Source organism: Engystomops pustulosus, chromosome 2 (genome assembly GCF_040894005.1).
Source record: "Engystomops pustulosus chromosome 2, aEngPut4.maternal, whole genome shotgun sequence".
Taxonomy (NCBI): domain Eukaryota; kingdom Metazoa; phylum Chordata; class Amphibia; order Anura; family Leptodactylidae; genus Engystomops; species Engystomops pustulosus.
Window position 1 is genome coordinate 28,637,887 of NC_092412.1, and position 21,571 is coordinate 28,659,457.

Below are 21,571 nucleotides of genomic sequence, written 5' to 3' on the forward strand. Positions count from 1 at the left end.
TCTTTTTGTGAAGATAGCCCCCAGAACAGAGAGCTATGACCTAGTTTCCATTGTTGCGCCCCCCCCCCCCCCCCCCTCTTTTCTATTTAGTCCACTGATACAGACCTCGAGGCTCAAGTAAATGTTCCCTTGTCCTTGGAGACTCTGGGTAAAGCTGTTAGCGGCCCCTCTAGGGTCCTTCTTTATTGCTGAGGCCTGCGCACCGGAGCGCTACATCCTGACAGCTAAATGATGACGGACCATGAAATCTTATGGGGTTTGTAGGGTCCGGGTGTCGGTGCAGTAATTAAGAAATATCTTGTGGGTAGTAGCCGGTTACGACACACACACAGCTATCAATCCCCTGCACCGCGGGAGCCGGTTTACGACAAGTTCGCTGTTTATTGGCGCTAATAGCTTTGATTCATTGGGTAAATAGTGATTTTTGAGTACAACAATTTACTGAGCGTTCACTGCCGACTAATTTACAAGGTAATTACTAGCGAGGGGGGCGTATAAATCATCCTCATATTATGAGGAAGCGGCAAAGCAGAATATTTGCTTTAACAACGACTTGGCCTTTACGATAATAATAAACCTAAGAGCAAAGTGTATTTTTCAATGTCTCTTTCCCTTAAAGGGAACCTGTCAGCAGTTTTTACCCCATTAAAGTAACAGCCCCCTCTGGTGGTTGGGTATGAAATGTCCTATTTAGCATTCCCTGTTTTATGGGAAATCTCGCCCGTTTACCTATAAAAAAAAATTGACTCCAAAGTCAGGCAAATTTGACTCTTCTCATTCCATTATCACCTGAGATGAGTCAAGTTTAGTGGTTGCAGTGGGAATGTCACTTCAGCTTTCCCTATCTTCTGTTCTATAGCACCTAGAAACACGCCGAACCGGAGATACAGGCAGCTAAAGATAAATAGTTGGAAATGCAGATAAAGATCCACTTGCTGCTTATTATTTAACTTGACGGTATGTCCAGTTCTGTAGCTCACAGAACCATAAGCTCGAGTTGGATCGGAAAGATGAGATTTATATGTTTAACATAACATAAAAATGTTTCTAGGTGCTATATAACAAAAGATAGTCTTATGTAGTGACACTTCTCCTGTAACCACTAAATATGACTCGTCTCATGTGAAAACAGGATGAAAAGAGTCATATTTGCCTGACTTTGGATAAGATTTCACATAAAAGAGGAAATTCTAGAAAGCACATTTCATTACCCTACCTGAGGAGACTAGTAGTTTAGTGGGGCAAAACCTGCTAACAGGTTCCCCTTGAAGAGAACACCAAATATATTAGGGTTACAAAATTCTGACTGCGTGATGACTGCCTGATCAAACTGATGTTGGTTCTTTAAAAATCCGTCTTCCCTTTCTAAACAGTAATAATTTGCTAGTAGTCAAGTGGGCGTAAACCTTCTGTTTTCTAGGGGGAGGGGCCTCTGTGCTGAAAATAAAGGGTTTCTGCCCCTTTAGCTATTTTGAGCTGACCAGTATATGAACTATAATAAAAGGCACTTTAGTGGGTGGACAGATTTTAAGATACAAATACAGGCGGCCCCCTACTTAAGAACACCCGACTTACAGACGACCCCTAGTTACAAACGGACCTCTGGATTTTGGTAATTTACTGTACTTTAGCCTTAGGCTACAATGATCAGCTGTAACAGTTATCACAGGTGTCTGTAATGAAGCTTTATTGATAATCCTGGCTCTTATGACAATCCAACATTTTTCAAATCCAATTGTCACAGAGACCAAAAAAATTAGTCTGGATCTACAATTATAAAATATACAGTTCTGACTTGCATACAAATTCAACTTAAGAACAAACCTATAGAACCTATCCTGTAAGTAACCTGGGGACTGCCTGTACCAAGTTGACCTTTTGACCTTTTCTAAGCCGAGCAGTATGTCTTCATAGTAACAGACTACAAACTGAGCGTGTGTAGTCTGATCCTGCATTTATATTCTCTCACCTGCCCCCTACATTACCTTTTAAGAAAAAAACTATAGAATATTAAAGAGTGACACTGGTAGTCTGAAGGCTAGTCAGTAGGCCCAAAAATCTCCTATTGTTCGCATGACCTCTGTTGACATCTCTGTTGAAAATGCGGGGTAAAATCGTGCCCCCCCCTGTAGGATTCACATGCCGGAGGAGGATTTTTTTACTTTCATCTCCCACCTTTGTGTTAAGGTGGCCGTGAATATTGAGCTTAAGTTGATAAAAATTTGAATAGTTTGATATCTTTGTAATTTTTTTTTTTTTCAAAAATCTTGCTTCAATGAAGAATCTTTCCATAAACAATTATTTGTCTTTGGTCGCTCCCTAATCTATAATTCTGGCTCCCTATTTGGCACAATCATGGGTCCACTGTGGCCAATCAGGCAGGGACTTGCAACACTGGGGGCCAAAGTAGGGTACGTATACTCTATAGTTACTAAGCCAGCCCCCAGATATAATACAGATTCCCCACCAGGAGCCTAAAGGATGTTAGTCAAGGGGGTCTATTGGTGGGCCTGTCAATGTCAGGGGTCCTGGAGGCAGACACAACAAGCGTGAACCGAGAAGTTTTTTTTCCTATGCAGGCTCCAGGATTAATGTGTTTAAGGCTACATTCACACTAACATATGCCCGCCGGGTTACATACATTCACTGCGAGGGAGAGGAGGAGTGCTGACCCCTCCCCTCTCCATTGCAATGCACGGTGCTGTAACGTGATGAGTGCTGCACCGCATCACATCGTGCGCCTATTGCCCACCTTATATACGTGTGAATGTAGCCCAAGTGGGAGGAATCAACCAAAGTTGGATAAAAATGTTAAGTTCGATGATTTGGATTTTTCTTTTTTTCTTTCCCAGGAATATAAAGACCAAGCCAAGGAGTGGGAGAGCCAGAGATTACTGTATCAGAATAATATCAAGAAGCTAAATGAGCAGAGGAAGAATCTTCTCGAAAAATGTCAATATCTCCAGGTACGCAAACACCAGCGCGTATATATTCAATTCAAGTGAGTGTGGCAGAGCTGCAGTACCCAGCACTACCACTATACAATGGACGGCACTGTGGTCCTTTAGAACAACTGATCGCTGGTGGTGCTGTGTATTGTCATAGCCCCTGCTGGAGTACCCATTTAAAAGTCTGTTCTGAGGAAGCGTTGTATCTAAATAATACAGGCACATTTATAGGAAGAGATGGGAAGCCAGTACTATCTGTGCCTGTATTATTTACAGGAAGATATGGGATATCTGTGTCTGTCATTTACAGAAAGCGATTTTGTGCATCAATATTTACTTGAAGAGACAAGGAGGTAGTACTAACTCAATCTCCATATGATGCTGGTAATGAGGGTGACATTGTGAAGGTGCAGGAGAGGCTCTGATATACAAGACAACTCCGTTTTAATTACGGGTAATTCCCATCCTTCCATTTTTATGATTATTTCGCACATATGACGATCTGATTGGTTTGATACTTGATTTTGCATTTGTTTAGTCTGGGCGGCGTCCAGGATGAAATGAGATTTGTGAACCTGGAGGAGACTTTTTTCATTTTTCTGCAATGACTTTTCTGGTTTCCAGCTCCTTTCCTGGTTTTTCGACTCCGGTCATTATTTCTGGTGCGTTGAGCGGAGCCGCGTATCTTTTTAGAGGGTTTCATTTGTCTAATTGGTGCCCGGGGGCTCATTATTTTTTTTTCGCCCACAATAAAGGATACTGTGTGTAATTGTGATGTGTGTTCTGCAGTCACAAAGCCGCGAGGAGCCGCTGGCAGGCAGGACACCGCTGCAGGACCAGGCAATTACCAATAACCAGAGCGAAATCAGAAGATTGAGGCGCCAGCTTGACACTTCTCAGGAGACAATCAGGAGCGGCGGGGTCATCATCGAAAATCTCAAGTCTACTGTAAAAGAAATCACGTTGAGTAGGAACTCGCTGAAAGACGAGAATCAGCGCCTCCTGCAGCAACTGCGGGATTGTCAGGAGCGATGCCAGGTAATGGCATGATGGAAGGCAGCACAACGCCACCGACAATGGGCCTGTCAGCTCCAATCAGACGCCCTCATCATATTAGCCCCCCGCTGGAGCCCTTATTACATATAAATAGGTCATTAGTAGGTAAAGAGGTTGGTCACTTTTACCTAATTTTTTTGTAATGTGTGTGTGGGGGGGGGGGGGGGGATATTATGTAATTTACCAATATACATCTATTAATAGTTCTGCCCCACTTTCTTGGTATGTAAAGTGAAGCCTCCTGTCTTTTACTTCCTGACAATAAAATGGACAGATGAAGGGTGATGTGATCTCTAACTGTACATGAGCAATCGCCCTACCAGGACCTTACGAGAGTACTCATGAATATAAGATTACGGTCCTGGCAGGGCAACTGCTCATGGACAGATAGAGATCACATGACCCTCCATCTGCGGCCATTTTATGGTCAGGAATGTCTGGCTGATGAGGTAACGGGCAGGAGGCTTCACTTTTTTGCTTAACTTTCTTGATATGTACTTTATACTCAAAGTGGCCAACCCCTTTAATGTTCCCAAAAACCACTGGCCCCAATAAGCTTGAATAGGATTTCTGCTGTTAGGCGACCTCTCTTCCACAAGACCGCCCACTTGACAATCTAGTGGGGCTGCTATAGAGAATGGATGGAGTAGTGGAGGGGGGGGGGAGGGTGCTCAGCCTGCTGCCTCATATATTAGGAGGGAACAGAATTAATACGTCGGTGGGGGGTCTCCATTTTAAACAAAACAAACAAGTAGCATATTATCCCCCTGGGGGAGGCAAGGAGTAGGATAAGATATAAAATGAATCTCCTCTGTATCACACGCAGAGTATGGAGGACCGGCTCTCCGAAGCTACCATAGCACTACAGGCACGTGAGGACCTCTCAAGGGCGGCCGAGCTGGATCAGAGGCAGCTGCAGAAATTAATTTTGTGGAAAACTCAAGAAAACAACATCAGGTAACATACATTTTAGATACAGGACAACTAAAAACTTGTGGGCCCCTTTTAGAGAAAGAACGCAAGCTAAGCCCCCACCCCACAGAGCGCTGCCACCGAGGGGCTCTGAAGTGAGGTTGTGATCCCTATAATACACATAGGCACTATGGGGTTTACTTCTGATAAAACTGACAGACTGTCCAGCCCAACCTTCCACTTTCCAGTTTAGTCTAGCTTAGTGAACACCAGAAAAATACATTAGATGCATTTTTTTGGATCATTTGCACAATTGTGAATTTGGACCACACCCCCTTTTACAAGGCCGCTTAAACAGATGTCAACTTTTGTTTTGTCAACTTTTTGGCAAAAATTTGAGGCAATTTTTCTTAACTTTCAGTACAATTTCCAGTTAAAACTGGCCAAACCTACTTGTGAGAAGGCCACACCCTTTTCCAAGTGAAACCACGCCCCCTTTCAAAGCAATGAACAAAGGTGGAGGAGGCAGGGACAGGATATACCTTTATTTCTAAAGTTAGCCATATACTTTCTAGCTCCTCGGGGGCGGTCGCACAGTGTAGACCGCCCACAAGGAAGTCTATATACTCTAATGGAGTTTTTGTTTGTTTTTGTTTTTTACCTTTGGTTGTTTACCTTTAATTGGAAAGCACCTTTAATTTCCCATCTTTCAGCTCTCAAGAGTCAGATATGTTGACGAAGGAGCGGACACCAAACAGAGAGATCCATCAAAAGAGGCTAAAGCTGTCTCCTACTAAACAGGATCAGGTAACGTACGGGACGGGGGCCTCTCCTCACGTCTGCGCCGCTTGTGTCTAAATGTTTATCAGGATTCAGTTGCTGAAAGCTTGATATTTGCAGAGACGACTGTAGTCAGAAGTAGAAACTCTAGAATATCAAGGCTTTGGCTCATAAATGACAAAGACATCATTATTTTAAAGGATTTCTACTTTACCTTTAAAGGGGACCTGTTATGCTAAATATTGACTACAAAAAACATCAGCCCCATTCACTTGAATGAACTGCATTTCCCTAAGAGGGGCCACAGACTGCACTGCTGTCTATGAGAGGCATATTTCTCTACATATATATTTCCTTTCCTGTGCGTCCCCGCCCCATGCACTGTATAATATCCATCTGTGGATCACCAACTAAGAATGCCCCTCCCTTTCAGTTGCCCCCTTTTCCAAGCACCCCCACAAAATATAGCCCCTATTTTATAGCGCAACCTCTTCTGTCACTGCTCTGTGCGGCTCTGAAGCCCAGCAAGCTTGATGATGTCATCAAATTGCGCCACCCCGGCCTGAGCCGCACACAACAGCGGCAGAGGATCAATAGTGGAGCAGGGAGTTGGGTTATCATCATCCAGGGACAATGTGACAGACCTAAAAATCTGGTATAATCCTGCTTAGTCATTTACATCATACATTCATGTCCAAGTAAAAATAGAAATGTAACACTTTGTGGATAGGTTTCACTGGTGAGTTCATCCTTGTATACTATAATTTATGGAGGGAAAGAGCCTTGGGGTCTTTTAGCTTGTGAGACCTAAAGGCTTCATAGTGCCCGAGGGTCCGTCATGTGATGTATCATGTGGTGACAGATGGATGTGCAGCTTTGTGATGTAACACTGACTGCTCATTGTGTAACTACCGATATCCGAGGAGTCCGGGTATCGTGTTTGTCGGGACACAACGTCTGTCTGTCTGTGACTGTTTGTAGTTAGTGACGTGTCGCGGCCGCCTGTACTCTGACAAACTAATGAACATGTGGGCAAGATCTGAGGTGTCTGCAGACAGGAGCATAGACTTGTCATGGTGCTAGTCCGAAGACATAGACGTGGGAGACGAAAACTGGTCAGCACCCCTAGTGGTTTGGGATAACCTTTGTGCAAACAGGTCATACATTCAGCTGGAGACTAGCTGTGGACCCCGATGTAGTAGGGGACACATACTATATACCATTATATAAAAGGTGCACATACTATATACCATAAAGTAATGAGGGAAAAGACTATGGACCCTGATGTAACGGGGCACATACTATAGCTCATTATATGATGGGTGCACATGCTATAGCTCATTATATGATGGGGGCACATACTATAGCTCATTATGTGATGGGTGCACATAGTATGGACACTGATGTAATGGGGCACATGCTATAGCTCATTATATGATGGGTGCACATAGTATGGACACTGAAGTAATGGGGCACATGCTATAGCTCATTATATGATGGGTGCACATAGTATGGACACTGATGTAATGGGGCACGTGCTATAGCTCATTATATGATGGGTGCACATGCATTGGCTCATTATGTGATGGGTGCACATAGTATGGACACTGATGTAATGGGGCACATGTTATAGCTCCTTATATGATGGGTGCACATAGTATGGACACTGATGTAATGGGGCACATGCTATAGCACATTATATGATGGGTGCACATAGTATGGACACTGATGTAATGGGGCACATGCTATAGCTCATTATATGATGGGTGCACATGCTATAGCTCATTATATGATGGGTGCACATAGTATGGACACTGATGTAATGGGGCACATGCTATAGCTCATTATATGATGGGTGCACATGCTATAGCTCATTATATGATGGGTGCACATGCTATAGCTCATTATGTGATGGGTGCACATAGTATGGACACTGATGTAATGGGACACATGCTATAGCTCATTATGTGATGGGTGCACATAGTATGGACACTGATGTAATGGGGCACGTGCTATAGCTCATTATATGATGGGTGCACATGCTATAGCACATTATATGATGGGTGCACATGCTATAGCTCATTATATGATAGGTGCACATAGTATGGACACTGATGTAATGGGGCACATGCTATAGCACATTATATGATGGGTGCACATGCTATAGCTCATTATATGATGGGTGCACATGCTATAGCTCATTATGTGATGGGTGCACATGCTATAGCTCATTATGTGATGGGTGCACATAGTATGGACACTGATGTAATGGGGCACGTGCTATAGCTCATTATATGATGAGCTGTGCATGCATGTGTATGAACAATCCGACCAATTGCTAAACCACATATAAACGACAGGCATGAGGCTGCAACATACTGTGGATGGGATAGATGCTTATCCGATGTGATTACAGGGGACGTTGGTCTAGCATTCTCACCGTTGGATCCACTTCCTTCCACTTGTCAGATGTGCATATTGTAATCAATCACAGTAAACCCTTACATCACCGCGTCTGTCCCCGCTGAAACAAACCCCTTATATAATATGCCTGCAGGAAATGACGAGATGAATCTGTAACAATGGCTGAGAGTAGCCGGCACTTGGCAAGAGCTCCAAGATTATTCTCCAAGCATCCAACATCGTCATGTAAGCGGGACGTCAATGGGGCTGGTGTGGAGAAGATGAGACCTGTCCATGGTGCCATTTTAGGTTCCATTATAATGAAATATTCATAGCGAAAACACCCCTTTAATTTCTTGTCTCTTAAAGGCCATCAACCACCAGGATGAAATACTGTATGCAAATGAGCCTGAGGGGCTCCAGCTCTGTTAACACCTATGGAGCCTGGAGCCCCTCAGGCTCATTTGCATACAGTCCTTCATCCTGGTGGTAAATGCCCTTTAAGTAGCTGATCCATGGGAATCCAAACCTTGAGTCCTCCATAATGACAGGAAAGGGGACGAAAGTGTCCCCAAGACTGGGTCAAGGATGCACATATTTGACTAGCGCTCCAATGACCTTTGTGGGACTCTTGGAGATGTCTGTCCAGCAGGCCTTGTAGGGGAATGAAGCATTAGTACCTCTGCTCCATTTATAGGACACGCCTGGTATTTGAGGAGATCCCATTGTGTTTCTGGTCCTCCCAGTGTCTGCCAAGGAACATGTATACCTCTGCTCCATTCTTCTGGCACTTAAGGAGGACCCATGGTGCTCATGGCTATCCCAGTGTCCACCAAGGAGACTATACAAGGAGCATGTTTACCTCTGCTCCATTCATACAGCTTATCTAGCACTTGTGGACCCCCATCATTCTGATGTTTTAGGTTCCCAGAGGTTCATACCCAGAGATTATAAGGTATTATAGTCTTATAAAGCACTGAAGTGCAAAAAAGCCACACACACGTGCAGTAGGATTCAGTCCGTTGCAGGCCATCTTTGCCCATAAAGTTCCCCTAACCCCCTGAGACAGCAGGGCCAGGGATCAATGCGCTTGAGCTTGAGTGTGAGCCATATTGCACTAGGCCATCGTGTCTCTGCCAAGGTTCCTATACTAGATGCCTCACCACCAAAGTGAGGAGCCAGGGGTTGGAAGGGGTGCCTCCTCATGCCATTACTCAGTGGGTTCCCATCCCCAATAAGTTAAAGAGAACTCGTCATGCAAAATAACCCCCCTAAACTAAATATATTTTCATAAACTGCCATTAGAGAGCATTGCCTCTATCCCTTTATTGTCCCTCTACATGCCTGTAATCCTAAGCAATGAGGTCCTAAAGCTGTATGCAAATGACCTGTGAAATGTCCAATGAAGCATTAGCATATTCAAGCTGTCCACTCTATTCATGAGTGGGAGGCACAGCCACACCCCCAGTGCATGACTGACAGCCTGTATAATGATGTGAGGCTGTATAAGGATGTGCTTCCTGGTGCTGGCGCCCCCTGCAGCCTGTGTGTGCATGTGTGTGTGTGTTTAGGAGAGATACAGCAGCTCCAGGCAGCCATGTTACAGCAGAACATGTCAGATTCATGTGTAGCTGATGTCTGTGTCTCTCACCTGTGTATTAGGAGGATGCAGCATGTCAGCAGATGCAGCACACACACTAGCCATGCTTTACTATACATTACACACAGACATGAGCAGGGGGAGGAGAGGGGAGGGGTAACAGGGGTGACATCACTGCCTCTGACCATGTGACCAGCCTCATTTACATGATAAAGAATAGATGATTTTACAATGAATAATGTATGAAATAACAAGATAAAGGCTGGGATGGGATCCTTGTGAGCTGCTCCAACAGGAAGAGGTGACAGGACAAGTGACAGAGACCTGATGACAGGTGTCCTTCAAGACATTCTAACATCACCTTATTCCTGGGTCACTTTTACAGTTTGGACCTTCTAGTTTTCTGGGCTTTGGCCTTAATCCAAAGGTCATTGGTCACGATTAAGTTCTTGGGGGTACACCAAGTATTTACAGCTCACCAGTGTGGTCCTCCATTCCAACCCATTGCCTTGCACCTGAAGACTAGTGAGATACGAGACAACGTTTAGGGAGACGCCCTTCACAACACATTGGGACCATAAGATTTGTGATTGCACCCATGGGGTCCAGTCTGGGATGTTCAGAGGCTTAGAAGACTCAGTCCACATCTTATTGTGATAACTGAGGAGTGGAATGAAGAAGGGAGCCCAGTAATCTGTATTCTTTTGCTTCTTCTTCTTGGTTTGTGTGAATAGTTCAGCTTCTTATGTTGTGCCTGAAATTTGCCTGTAAAGATTTTAATAATTTTTTTTTTAAGGCTGAAAAAGATTATTCCATAAAGAAAGAGAGCAGAAACCTCATCTTCCAGAGGCTTCAGGCAGACGTCTCCGACCTGACAGAAAAACTTCATCAGAAGGATATTACTATAGCAACCATAAGCCAGAAAGTCTCCAGACTGGAGCGGGAGCTGGACATGAAAGAGGACGGGAAGGTGCTGCGCCAACAGGTGGGAGGACCCTGTTACATCCTGTACCGGGGCAGTGACCAGGGGGCACATAGTAAAACATGACCCCTTTTTTCAGCATATTGCAAGAAGGCTTAGAAAGTGCACACAGTGATGTCACAGTATAGAGATAATGCACACAGTGATGTCACAGTACAGGGATAATACACACAGTGATGTCACAGTACAGGGATAATACACACAGTGATGTCACAGTACAGGGATAATACACACAGTGATGTCACAGTACAGGGATAATACACACAGTGATGTCACAGTACAGGGATAATACACACAGTGATGTCACAGTACAGAGATAATACACACAGTGATGTCACAGTACAGGGATAATACACACAGTGATGTCACAGTATAGAGATAATACACACAGTGATGTCACAGTATAGAGATAATACACACAGTGATATCACAGTACAGGGATAATACACACAGTGATGTCACAGTATAGAGATAATGCACACAGTGATGTCACAGTACAGGGATAATACGCATAGTGATGTCACAGTCCAGGGATAATACACACAGCAGTGATGTCACAGTCCAGGGATAATACACACAGCAGTGATGTCACAGTCCAGGGATAATACACACAGCAGTGATGTCACAGTACAGGGATAATACACACAGTGATGTCAAAGTACAGGGATAATACACACAGTGATGTCACAGTACAGGGATAATACACACAGTGATGTCACAGTGTAGGGATAATGCACACAGTGATGTCACAGTACAGGGATAATACACACAGCAGTGATGTCACAGTACAGGGATAATACACACAGTGATGTCACAGTGTAGGGATAATGCACACAGTGATGTCACAGTACAGAGATAATACACACCGTGATGTCACAGTACAGGGATAATACACACAGTGATGTCACAGTACAGGGATAATACACACAGTGATGTCACAGTACAGGGATAATACACACAGTGATGTCACAGTACAGGGATAATACACACAGTGATGTCACAGTACGGGGATAATACACACAGTGATGTCACAGTACGGGGATAATACACACAGTGATGTCACAGTACGGGGATAATACACACAGTGATGTCACAGTACAGAGATAATACACACAGTGATGTCACAGTACGGGGATAATACACACAGTGATGTCACAGTACGGGGATGATGCACACAGTTTTGTTGCGGTACAGGGGGCGATGCACACAGTGATGTCAGAAATGCCATAGACCTGCATGTACTGCAGATGTATGGTAAGGCAGGAATAGTCCTGTCTGTACACAGAATGACCACATAACATTACAGGCCTCGTGGTCGCACATTGAACAGCTGTGGCATTTCTTCTCCGTACAGACAGATTTGTAATTGCAGATATGACATTCAGCAGAAGTCCTCTTTATCTGCTCGCTCCATGTTAATATTCTTGTCCGGTGGTCTGAGAAGGCCACTCATTGCCTGAAGGGGGTCCCCTGAGCACTGAAGTTTCATCTGAGAGACACCGTACACCGGGTAAGTTTTTTGTTTTTTTTTAAACCCCCCCTCCTTAGAGAACCTGTCACCAGGTTTAAAGGAAACCTACCACTTAGTATGGCAGGGGTAAGCTGTAAGTACCGAGCACCAGCTCAGGGTGAGCTGGTGCCGGTACTTACTTTCGTTAGTGTTAAAACCGCGGTATCGCGGTTTTAACACTTTTTAAACTTTAGGGCAGAAGGGGCTTCGGCGCTGCGCGCGACCGTGCGCGCGCAACATCTCCGCTATTTCCTATGGAGGCGCGATCGTGCGCACGCAGCGCCGAAGTGTCTTCTGCCCTAAAGTTTAAAAAGTGTTAAAACCGCAATACCGCGGTTTTAACACTAACGAAAGTAAGTACCGGCACCAGCTCACCCTGAGCTGGTGCTCGGTACTTACAGCTTACCCCTGCCATACTAAGTGGTAGGTTTCCTTTAACCCCATTAAACTACGAGCCCCCTCAGGAAGGGTAAGAAATGTCCTTTCTAAATTTCCAGTTTTATGTGAAATTTCTAAAAAAAAAAATCCCTTAAAGGAAACCTACCACCACGGTGCATCTATAGGATGCATCTATAGGACGTGAGGATAGCCCTTTTGAGGAGCTGTGCAACCGCGGGCCTGCTGTTCTGCGCATGCGGAGATGTTAGGCTCCTCGGACGAGGGTGCACAGCTCCTCGTAGCTGCGTGCCGAAGATCTTTGGTAGGTGGATCAAAGAGGCTACTGGGGCGTGGAGTGGCTGCGCCTTGTAGCTTCAGCTCCGGCTACTCCACGCCCCAGTAGCCTCTTTAGAAAATCTGCATATTAGAGGATTAAAATTAATAGATTTCGGGGACGTGAGGATTAGCCCTTTAAAAGGGCTATCCTCACGTCCAATAGATGCACCTACCACCTGCTCTATCTACCTTTTATAGGTAGATCCATGGTGGTTGGTTTCCTTTAAAGTTGGGAAAATATTACTCATCATTTTCACATAAGATGAGTCAAGTTTAGAGGCTGCAGGGGTAGGCTCTTTGAGAAGCCTCTATTTTCTGTTCTATAGTACCTACAAAAAATGGTTCTGGTATCGTATTAAAGATTAGGATCTCATCTTTCAGATCACATCATGCTTATGGCTGTGTGATTTGCCAAATTAAAGCTAAATACATAGCTGGAAATGCAAGCTGCAGATAAAGATTGTAGCTGTAGTTCTGTAGCTCAGAAAGCCATAAGCCTGATGAGATCCTTATCTTTAACATGACATCCAGCATGTTTCTAGGTGCTTTAGAACCAAAGATAGGGGCTTTCTGAAGTGACTCTTCAGCTACAGCCACTAAACTTGACTCATCTCATGTAAAAATAAGGTGAAAAGAGTCATTTTTGCCTGACTTAAGGGGAGATTTTATGCTATAGTTATACAGGTGAGATTTCACATAAGAGGGAGTTCTAGTAAGGTCATTTCATACCAGACCTGAGGTGGGGTGGTAGTTTATTGGGGTAAAACCTGGTGACCGATTCTCTTTAAGTATTGACCACCACAACTTTTTTGAAAAGCGCCCCAGAATTTGGACTTGCTTTGGACACTCCACAGTTTTTTGTTTGATGTGATTGAGATAGTAAAAATCCAATTTCTGTCCGCAGTTTGTTGTCATGGTCATAGCGAGAATTTTTGGGTTTTTTTGCTTTGCTTTGCTTTCCCTTCACCTGCACCAAGCTGTCGTGCTATGAATGTGCTGCATTTAAAGGGTTACATCTCCGTCCCACTGCTCCCTCTGAAGCCGGGAGGGGAAAAGACAGCGCTGTCATTTACGTCAGGGAAAATGGGACCGTAATAAGTCCTCCGGCACGACCAAATCCTTGATGACGGCGCCTTGTGCGTCTATGAAAACCTTTTGATGGGGAAGAGATGGGCACACAATGTAGTGAGAAGCCCGGTGCACCGCTCTCCGCTCCGGCCCACACATTCATCCGTCCACTGAATGGCTGGAAAGCCTACAAAGTGCTGGTATTATTTATGTGCCCATAAAAAGTGACAGCCATGATGGATGCCCCCGGCGACAGGCTCCTCTCACAACATCTCCTCTTCTTCTGAATGGAGGCGTCTTCAGAGCCGTCACTGCCAGGTGCCGGGACCGGGACTTCCAACGGACGGGGAACGTGTCCAAAAGTTTTTTTTTCATTTATTCTTGGTTCCAGTAACAGTGGAATTACACTGTGTTATATTACTAAAATACATCAAGGCAACGTAGCCAATCAAATTCTTCATAGCCGAACTCTCAGAGGGGGTCTAATTCCTCCCAAATCCCCTCAAAAGTAAACTTCACATTGAGTAGGGATTTATATAAGCTTCCCGGACATACTTTTACTGTTTCTGAGCGATCTGTCATTTTAAAAGGAAATCTAATTTTTTTTATTCTTATGTAAATGAGGTTCCCGGTGCACTGGAGGCGGAGCCACGTCAGCTCATTTCTTCAGCCTATATTGCCCATCACTACACAGCCCTGCCCCTATATATATGAAATGATTGTTACATTCCCAATCAATGAAATATGAAATGATGAAAAAACAAGTGCATCGGCCCGCCTCTGTTGCTCTGAGAAGCTAATTTGCATAAACATAAAAACACAATAATCTAAAAAATCTGTGATCATTTGAAAACCGAAAAGATGTGTCTGGAAAGCTCATAAATTGCCCCTTATACAATGCTGGTTTTACTAATAGGGTGATTTGGGAGCTGACACCCCACCCCCTTTTAAAGGAATTTTTCATTTAGTTTTTCTTTATTTTTGGTTTTCTTTAGTACAGCTGATAGTGGTAAGCTAGTTTATACTTTCCTTGTGTATCCAACTTCAGGTTTGGACCATAAAGTGCTGTTCCCCCACTTTTTTTCCCCTCGCTTGTAAAGCTGCGTTCACACGTTCAGTTTTTTTAGATGCAGTTTTCGATGTCCAAACCAGGAGTGGAGTGAAAAAAAGAGGAGGAGCAGTTTGCCTCAATGATCTGTTCTTATCCATTATGATCCACACCTGCTTTTGGCTGCAAAAACTGCATCTGAAAAACTGAATGTGTGAACGCAGCCTGAATCATCCCTTTAACCAAGTCTCTTGCAGAAAATTTTTTAAAACATAATCACAAATATTTGAAAAATCATTGCTAACAGAATAATTACATTATTACTGCTGGAGATATTCCATTATATTTACATATATATATATATATATATTATTTTTTTTTATATATATATTTTTTTTAACATTTATGTGTATTTTCTTTTTTTTTTGTACATTAAATAAATTACCATACTTTTAGGACTATAAGGCGCACCATCAATAAATGCCTGCTAAAACATCTAGGTCCATATACACTCACCGGCCACTTTATTAGGTACACCATGCTAGTAACAGGTTGGACCCCCTTTTGCCTTCAGAACTGCCTCAATTCTTCGTGGCATAGATACAACAAGGTGCTGGAAGCTCCTCAGAGATTTTGGTCCATATTGACATGATGGCATCACACAGTTGCCGCAGATTTGTCGGCTGCACATCCATGATGCGGATCTCCCGTTCCACCACATCCCAAAGATGCTCTATTGGATTGAGATCTGGTGACTGTGGAGGACATTTGAGTCCAGTGACCTCATTGTCATGTTCAAGAAACCAGTCTGAGATGATTCCAGCTTTATGACATGGCGCATTATCCTGCTGAAAGTAGCCATCAGATGTTACAGGGTACATTGTGCTCATAAAGGGATGGACATGGTCAGCAACAATACTCAGGTAGGCTGTGGCGTTGTACCAAGGGGCCCAAAGAGTGCCAAGAAAATATTCCCCACACCATGACACCACCACCAGCCTGAACCACTGATACAAGGCAGGATGGATCCAGGCTTTCATGTTGTTGACGCCAAATTCTGACCCTACCATCCGAATGTCGCAGCAGAAATCGAGACTCATCAGACCAGGCAACGATTTTCCAATCTTCTACTGTCCAATTTCGATGAGCTTGTGCAAATTGTAGCCTCAGTTTCCTGTTCTTAGCTGAAAGGAGTGGCACCCAGTGTGGTCTTCTGCTGCTGTAGCCCATCTGCCTCAAAGTTCGACGTACTGTGCGTTCAGAGATGCTCTTCTGCCTACCTTGGTTGTAACGGGTGGCGATTTGAGTCACTGTTGCCTTTCTATCAGCTCGAACCAGTCTGCCCATTCTCCTCTGACCTCTGGCATCAACAAGGCATTTCCGCCCACAGAACTGCCGCTCACTGGATGTTTTTTCTTTTTCGGACCATTCTCTGTAAACCCTATAGATGGCTGTGCGTGAAAATCCCAGTAGATCAGCAGTTTCTGAAATACTCAGACCAGCCCTTCTGGCACCAACAACCATGCCACGTTCAAAGGCATCAAATCACCTTTCTTCCCCATACTGATGCTCGGTTTGAACTGCAGGAGATTGTCTTGGCCATGTCTACATGCCTAAATGCACTGAGTTGCCGCCATGTGATTGGCTGATTAGAAATTAAGTGTTAACGAGCAGTTGGACAGGTGTACCTAATAAAGTGGCCGGTGAGTGTATAAGGCAAGCCTGATTGTCAGACCTGTGCACAGTTCAAGGCAGCTGTTGTCTGTAAGTATGGTTCATATATAAGGCACACTGGACTATAAGGCGCACCTGATTTCTGAGAAAATCAAAGAATTTTTTGTGCGCCTTATAGTCCGAAAAATACGGTATGTTTTTGAAAAATGATACGTACAGATAAAAAGGGTAATCGAAAAATACATTTAGTCCAGCAAAAAACAAGCCATCATACAGTAGATCATTCGGAAAACAGTGAGATTACTTCCCCTGACCGATTTAATCGCCATCATAATGTTAGTTATGCAATCGGTCAAGAGAAGGAATTTCAATGTTTTCTGGTCAATAATCTGCCATATGAGGGCTTGTTTTTGCTTTGTTGAGGTCACCACCATTAAGACTGATATTTAAAGGGGAAGTCTACTTGCAGATGGAGGTTTATTACAACACTTGTCAACTTTTTTAAAATTTTGTAGATTTTAGAATTGTCAGCAGAGTCCTATCCCTTACATGACCTGACTTGGGGACGGGAGAGATGTATAAAGCCGTGCTCGGACAGCTACGATCTGGAGGCTCTGCAGCTGGAGATGATGGATCCTCTTTCCTGGCAGAAAGTGACTACCGGGAAGCTGAGCCAAGAAAAACAGTACAGGTACATGAATGTTTACTCTGTACCAGACTTTGAAATGCAATACACCTCGGGGCCATCCGCTTCCTTCACACAAAACTGGCTTTTGAGTTAGTAAAAGGGCAGCCTTCTCTCTTATACACATGTGATGATCTTGAAAAATACAATTAACCCGGCAAAAAACAAGCCCTCTTACAGCATATCGTTGACCAGACAACATTAAGATTGTTTTCCCTTGATATCATGGCAATCACAATGGTAGCTTTTAAATTATTGTGTGTGTGTATATATATATATATAATATCATTTTTTTTTTTTTTGTTCATATCATTATTCAATATCATAATTTGTTAAAAAGATTAAATTTCTTTTAATTGTCATGGAAGCCAGGTACCTATAGGAGGAGTCTCAATCTGCCTTATGTGTATGCCTATCAGGCCTTGATGTACATAATCAGCAGATTGAAGTTGCCCTTGCATATATACTGCATGGGGGGTTAACTTAAAAACAAAATCTTTTGGAGTTGTTGCAACTTTTTCGGGAGCGTGTCCTCGCACAGCTGTGTTCTTGCCTCCCTGCATTAACCTGCTAAGAGCACAGCAGTGTGAGGCCACTTGCCTCAATAGGTTTGCTACAACTCCAGAAAACAATCAAAGGCGACTAGTTGAATACTAGAGCTAACGCTCAGAGCAGAGGTGAAATGCTGTTGGGCAGCGCAGAGAGCTAAGAGCACAGCAGTGTGAGGACACGCCCTCAATAGATTTCTGGAGTTGTAGGAAGCCTATCAAATCCGGCTGAAATATTTCAACCGTCACTCGGGAAAGAGAAAAAAAAAAATGTTGGGCAGTCCAGTGCAGAGAACTCAGAGCACAGCAGTGTGAGGACAGGAATCCTGTTAGCTTGACCTTCTATTCCAGGATTGTAGCTTCTCCATTTTGAACAGTTCTGATGATACGAACATACACAGAGGTATGAGATAGCAGCCACTGTAGTTTCATGGACATTTGAGATTCTACAACCCCCTTCACCCCTGTGATTGGCGGAGGTTTCCAATTCAGCAAGTTATCCCTTTTACTGCTCATTGGCAATAAATCTTATGCTGACCCCCTTTAAGGCCATAACTATGTGTCTTTAAGGGGTTAAGCACAGGGAGATAACTGTGAGATAATTCGGTGTGCAGACATCTGCATTACAGGAGGCCGGTCACCATGGTTACAGGGAACGTCTTCTGTCCGTACAGACATATGTGTTCTAATAACCGACCCGGAACGCGCAGGGAGAGGGCGGCCCGTGCCTTTAAGGAGAGCTCCCGCCTTCCATATACACATTATTCATTCCCAGCACTTAGGATGTGAATAATGCAGCTCTCCGCATGATCCCGGTGTGAATTGGCTTTTACCGTGTTTGATGGGACTTTGCTTTGTTCCTCCGCTTTATACTGCGTATAAGTAATGAGAGGAGTTCAGCGCAGAGATGTAGGGGCTCTTAAAGGGGTTGGCCGCTTCACATGATTTTCAGAAACGCCACGATAAGCCACTTGCGAATACAGAATCATTACTATTACCCAGCAGATGTCGCCTGCAGAGCAGTGGCGCCCCCTTGGGTTTTAATAGTTAGACCCTCTATTAGCTGCCAAGTTGGGATCAAACTGTGACCACCACTGAATGACACGGCCTGCAGAGGGCGCTACTGCAACTTCAGACCAATGTAACGTTACATTATTGCATTCTTAAAAGGATCTGTCTATAGATGTAACCATGTAGAACTGCAGACAGTGTAAGGTAATGTCCCTGGAGATTTGTGTATGTTGTTAGTAGCTGCAGGACTGTGAATAGAGTGTTTGGGGTGTGTCCTCACACTGCTGTGTTCTTAGCTTTCTGAAGGCACAATTCGCTATTGGTCTTGGAGAGAGATGAAACCATACCTTTTGTGTGTGTGTGTGTGTAGTTGGTAGCAGCAGGACTGTGAAAGTGAACATCCAGTACAGAATATCTGCACTAGGGGTGTGTCCTCACACTGCTGTGTTCTTGGCTCTCTCCAATGAGCTGCAACATATTTACTGATTGAAGGGATCTGAAAACTGCAGCGGGTCTTTGGAGAAGCTCAGGGTAGGGAAATAAGAGCACAGCAGTGTGAGGACACACCCAGTGCACTTGGAGAAGCTATAATTCTGGAGTATTTCACAGTCCTGCGCAGTGCACAACAGTGTGAGGACACTGCCCCAAGAAGCTACAATACTAGAATATAAATTATGTTTTTTCACATCACACAGATCTACATGGATAGTGCCCTAACACTCTTTGGTGAGAACAGAGCACAGCAGTGTGAGAAGAAGAAGCTATGATCCAAGAAATGTTATTGGATATAGAAACATTTTTCACAGTCCTGCTGCTACTACCAACACACAAACAAAGAAATGGTTACTCCAGGGTTAAAATTGCTGATAGATTCCTATGGTAGAATAGATTGCAAATCACCAGCTGCAACTTTGTCTTTGAGGTCGCGTGACGTCTGCGACAACCTGCAACATTAGCGTGATCATAAGTTACCGTAGAGATCTAGGGCGAGGGTCGGTTGCAGCCGCCCCCACAGTAGGACCAGAGACGCCGTCTATCTAATCAATATCCATAAATTACATGTACCCTTCAAATTAAGGGAGGAAGGCGAGACGACCCTGAAGACGGCTGATGATGACAAGAACCTTCCCTGCTACCAGTCATGTGACCAGGAATGCCCAACCCACAACGACCGCCCGATCCCCGAGATGGATCTCGCAGACTTCTCTCTCTTCGTTTGTGATGACTCAGGAGACAATCCTGCAGCGGTAAGTGACATCACTAGTGATTTGTACCCTCAGGCTCCACAGCACTTGCAATACTACAACCCCCATTCTTGTTCAGGCATGCTGGGAGTTGTAGTTCAATCTTGGGGCCTGTCATCCTTTTATCTCATTTAAAGGTGGACTTAAAGGGATAATATAGTTCATACAGCAGACACCATGTTGACGGTCAGATTTCTCTGCTGTCTGCGATCAATCCCATGATGCGTCAGCACAGCATCACATGGGCAGCTCATGTGGATATGGGATAGAAATAAAACAACGGTACAACCCCTTTAAGCTATTGCGCTTCAGCATCTCCATCTTGTTGTATTTCAGCCGGGGACAGACGAATCCTTTGTATCAGCGGCAGAGAGATTCCTACAGGAGGAGACCAGACGGGCGCAGGACTTTGAGAATATCTTGAATTCGCACATCGAAGAGCTGCAGCGATATTCTGAGCACACGGTGAAGAGATACACTGTGGGGGAGAGGACTGCGGGAATTGTGTCATGATGATCCACTGGAATTAAAGAGTTTTGTTGTTGAATGACAGCAAGCAGAGATCTTGAAATCTGAGAAGAATCAATGCAGAACATAGAATGTAAAATCGAAGAACTTTTCACCACACAAAGAATAGCTTTTATTTACCAAAACCGGAATTATACATTCACTGACTGCAAACCGAGGTCTTGGAGCTCCTTCAGTTTTTAGCCCTTTAAAATCTCTGCTTGGTGTCAATTAGTGCAGAATGGTTTGTAAGTCATGCTTTACACACAAGCCGTTCCCTTGTATGAGAATTTTATAGAGAGGACGTAGTCATTGACTCTTCTAGAGTTATTTCATCTATGAATTTTTTAGTATATATTTTTAGAAATTTGGATACAGATCTTAAAAAAAAAAAAAAAAAAAAAAATACAACTGAAACTGTTAAAGTTGTTATGAGAAGTTTTTTTTTTTTTTTAAATATACGCTTATGTGGCACCTAGTAATGCAATCCTTGTGCTATATTAAAGGGAAGAATCTCCTCTTTAAAATGACTCCAGAACTGTGTTAAGAATATATAGGCCTGTGTTTGTGCACCTTTCCAGCCTGTCGGCCTAAGGCAGAATCTACGTACAACAGCGTCTTTACACGATTCTACTTCCGTAGCACACAATTCTTTAAGGGGAAAACCAAATGCATCATAGTTCCTGACATTACACACCACTCATACATAAAAGCAAAACCGTAAAATAACGGAAAGAAACGGCCCGTTTAAAAATTAGATTGGCGAAGCGATGAAACACTGGACAGTCCTACAACACTCACGGCATCTCCATGAAACTAGCAATGTATGGATGCTGGTGTTTGAGTAACCACCTGACCCGCCCCCTTTTGTCGTGAGAGGG

The 21,571-nt window shown here is 43.9% G+C and overlaps 1 protein-coding gene across 4 annotated transcripts in view; it reads left to right on the forward strand.

Moving 5' to 3' along the window:
• Positions 1-21,078, forward strand: part of DEUP1 (deuterosome assembly protein 1) — a 28,223-nt gene extending 7,145 nt beyond the window's left edge. For 2 of the 4 annotated variants that reach the window (XM_072134116.1, XM_072134115.1), the window contains 8 exons: positions 2,853-2,966; positions 3,738-3,986; positions 4,831-4,961; positions 5,630-5,723; positions 10,496-10,684; positions 17,211-17,386; positions 20,018-20,186; positions 20,520-21,077. In XM_072134116.1, coding sequence (XP_071990217.1) covers positions 2,853-2,966; positions 3,738-3,986; positions 4,831-4,961; positions 5,630-5,723; positions 10,496-10,684; positions 17,211-17,386; positions 20,018-20,186; positions 20,520-20,696 — 1,299 coding nt within the window. In that variant the 3' untranslated portion in view covers positions 20,697-21,077. Of the gene's footprint in view, positions 1-2,852; positions 2,967-3,737; positions 3,987-4,830; positions 4,962-5,629; positions 5,724-10,495; positions 10,685-17,210; positions 17,387-20,017; positions 20,187-20,519 lie in introns of all 4 variants that reach the window. The other 2 variants (XR_011853015.1, XM_072134114.1) reach the window with 2 other exon arrangements.
• Positions 21,079-21,571: the final 493 nt, after the last annotated feature.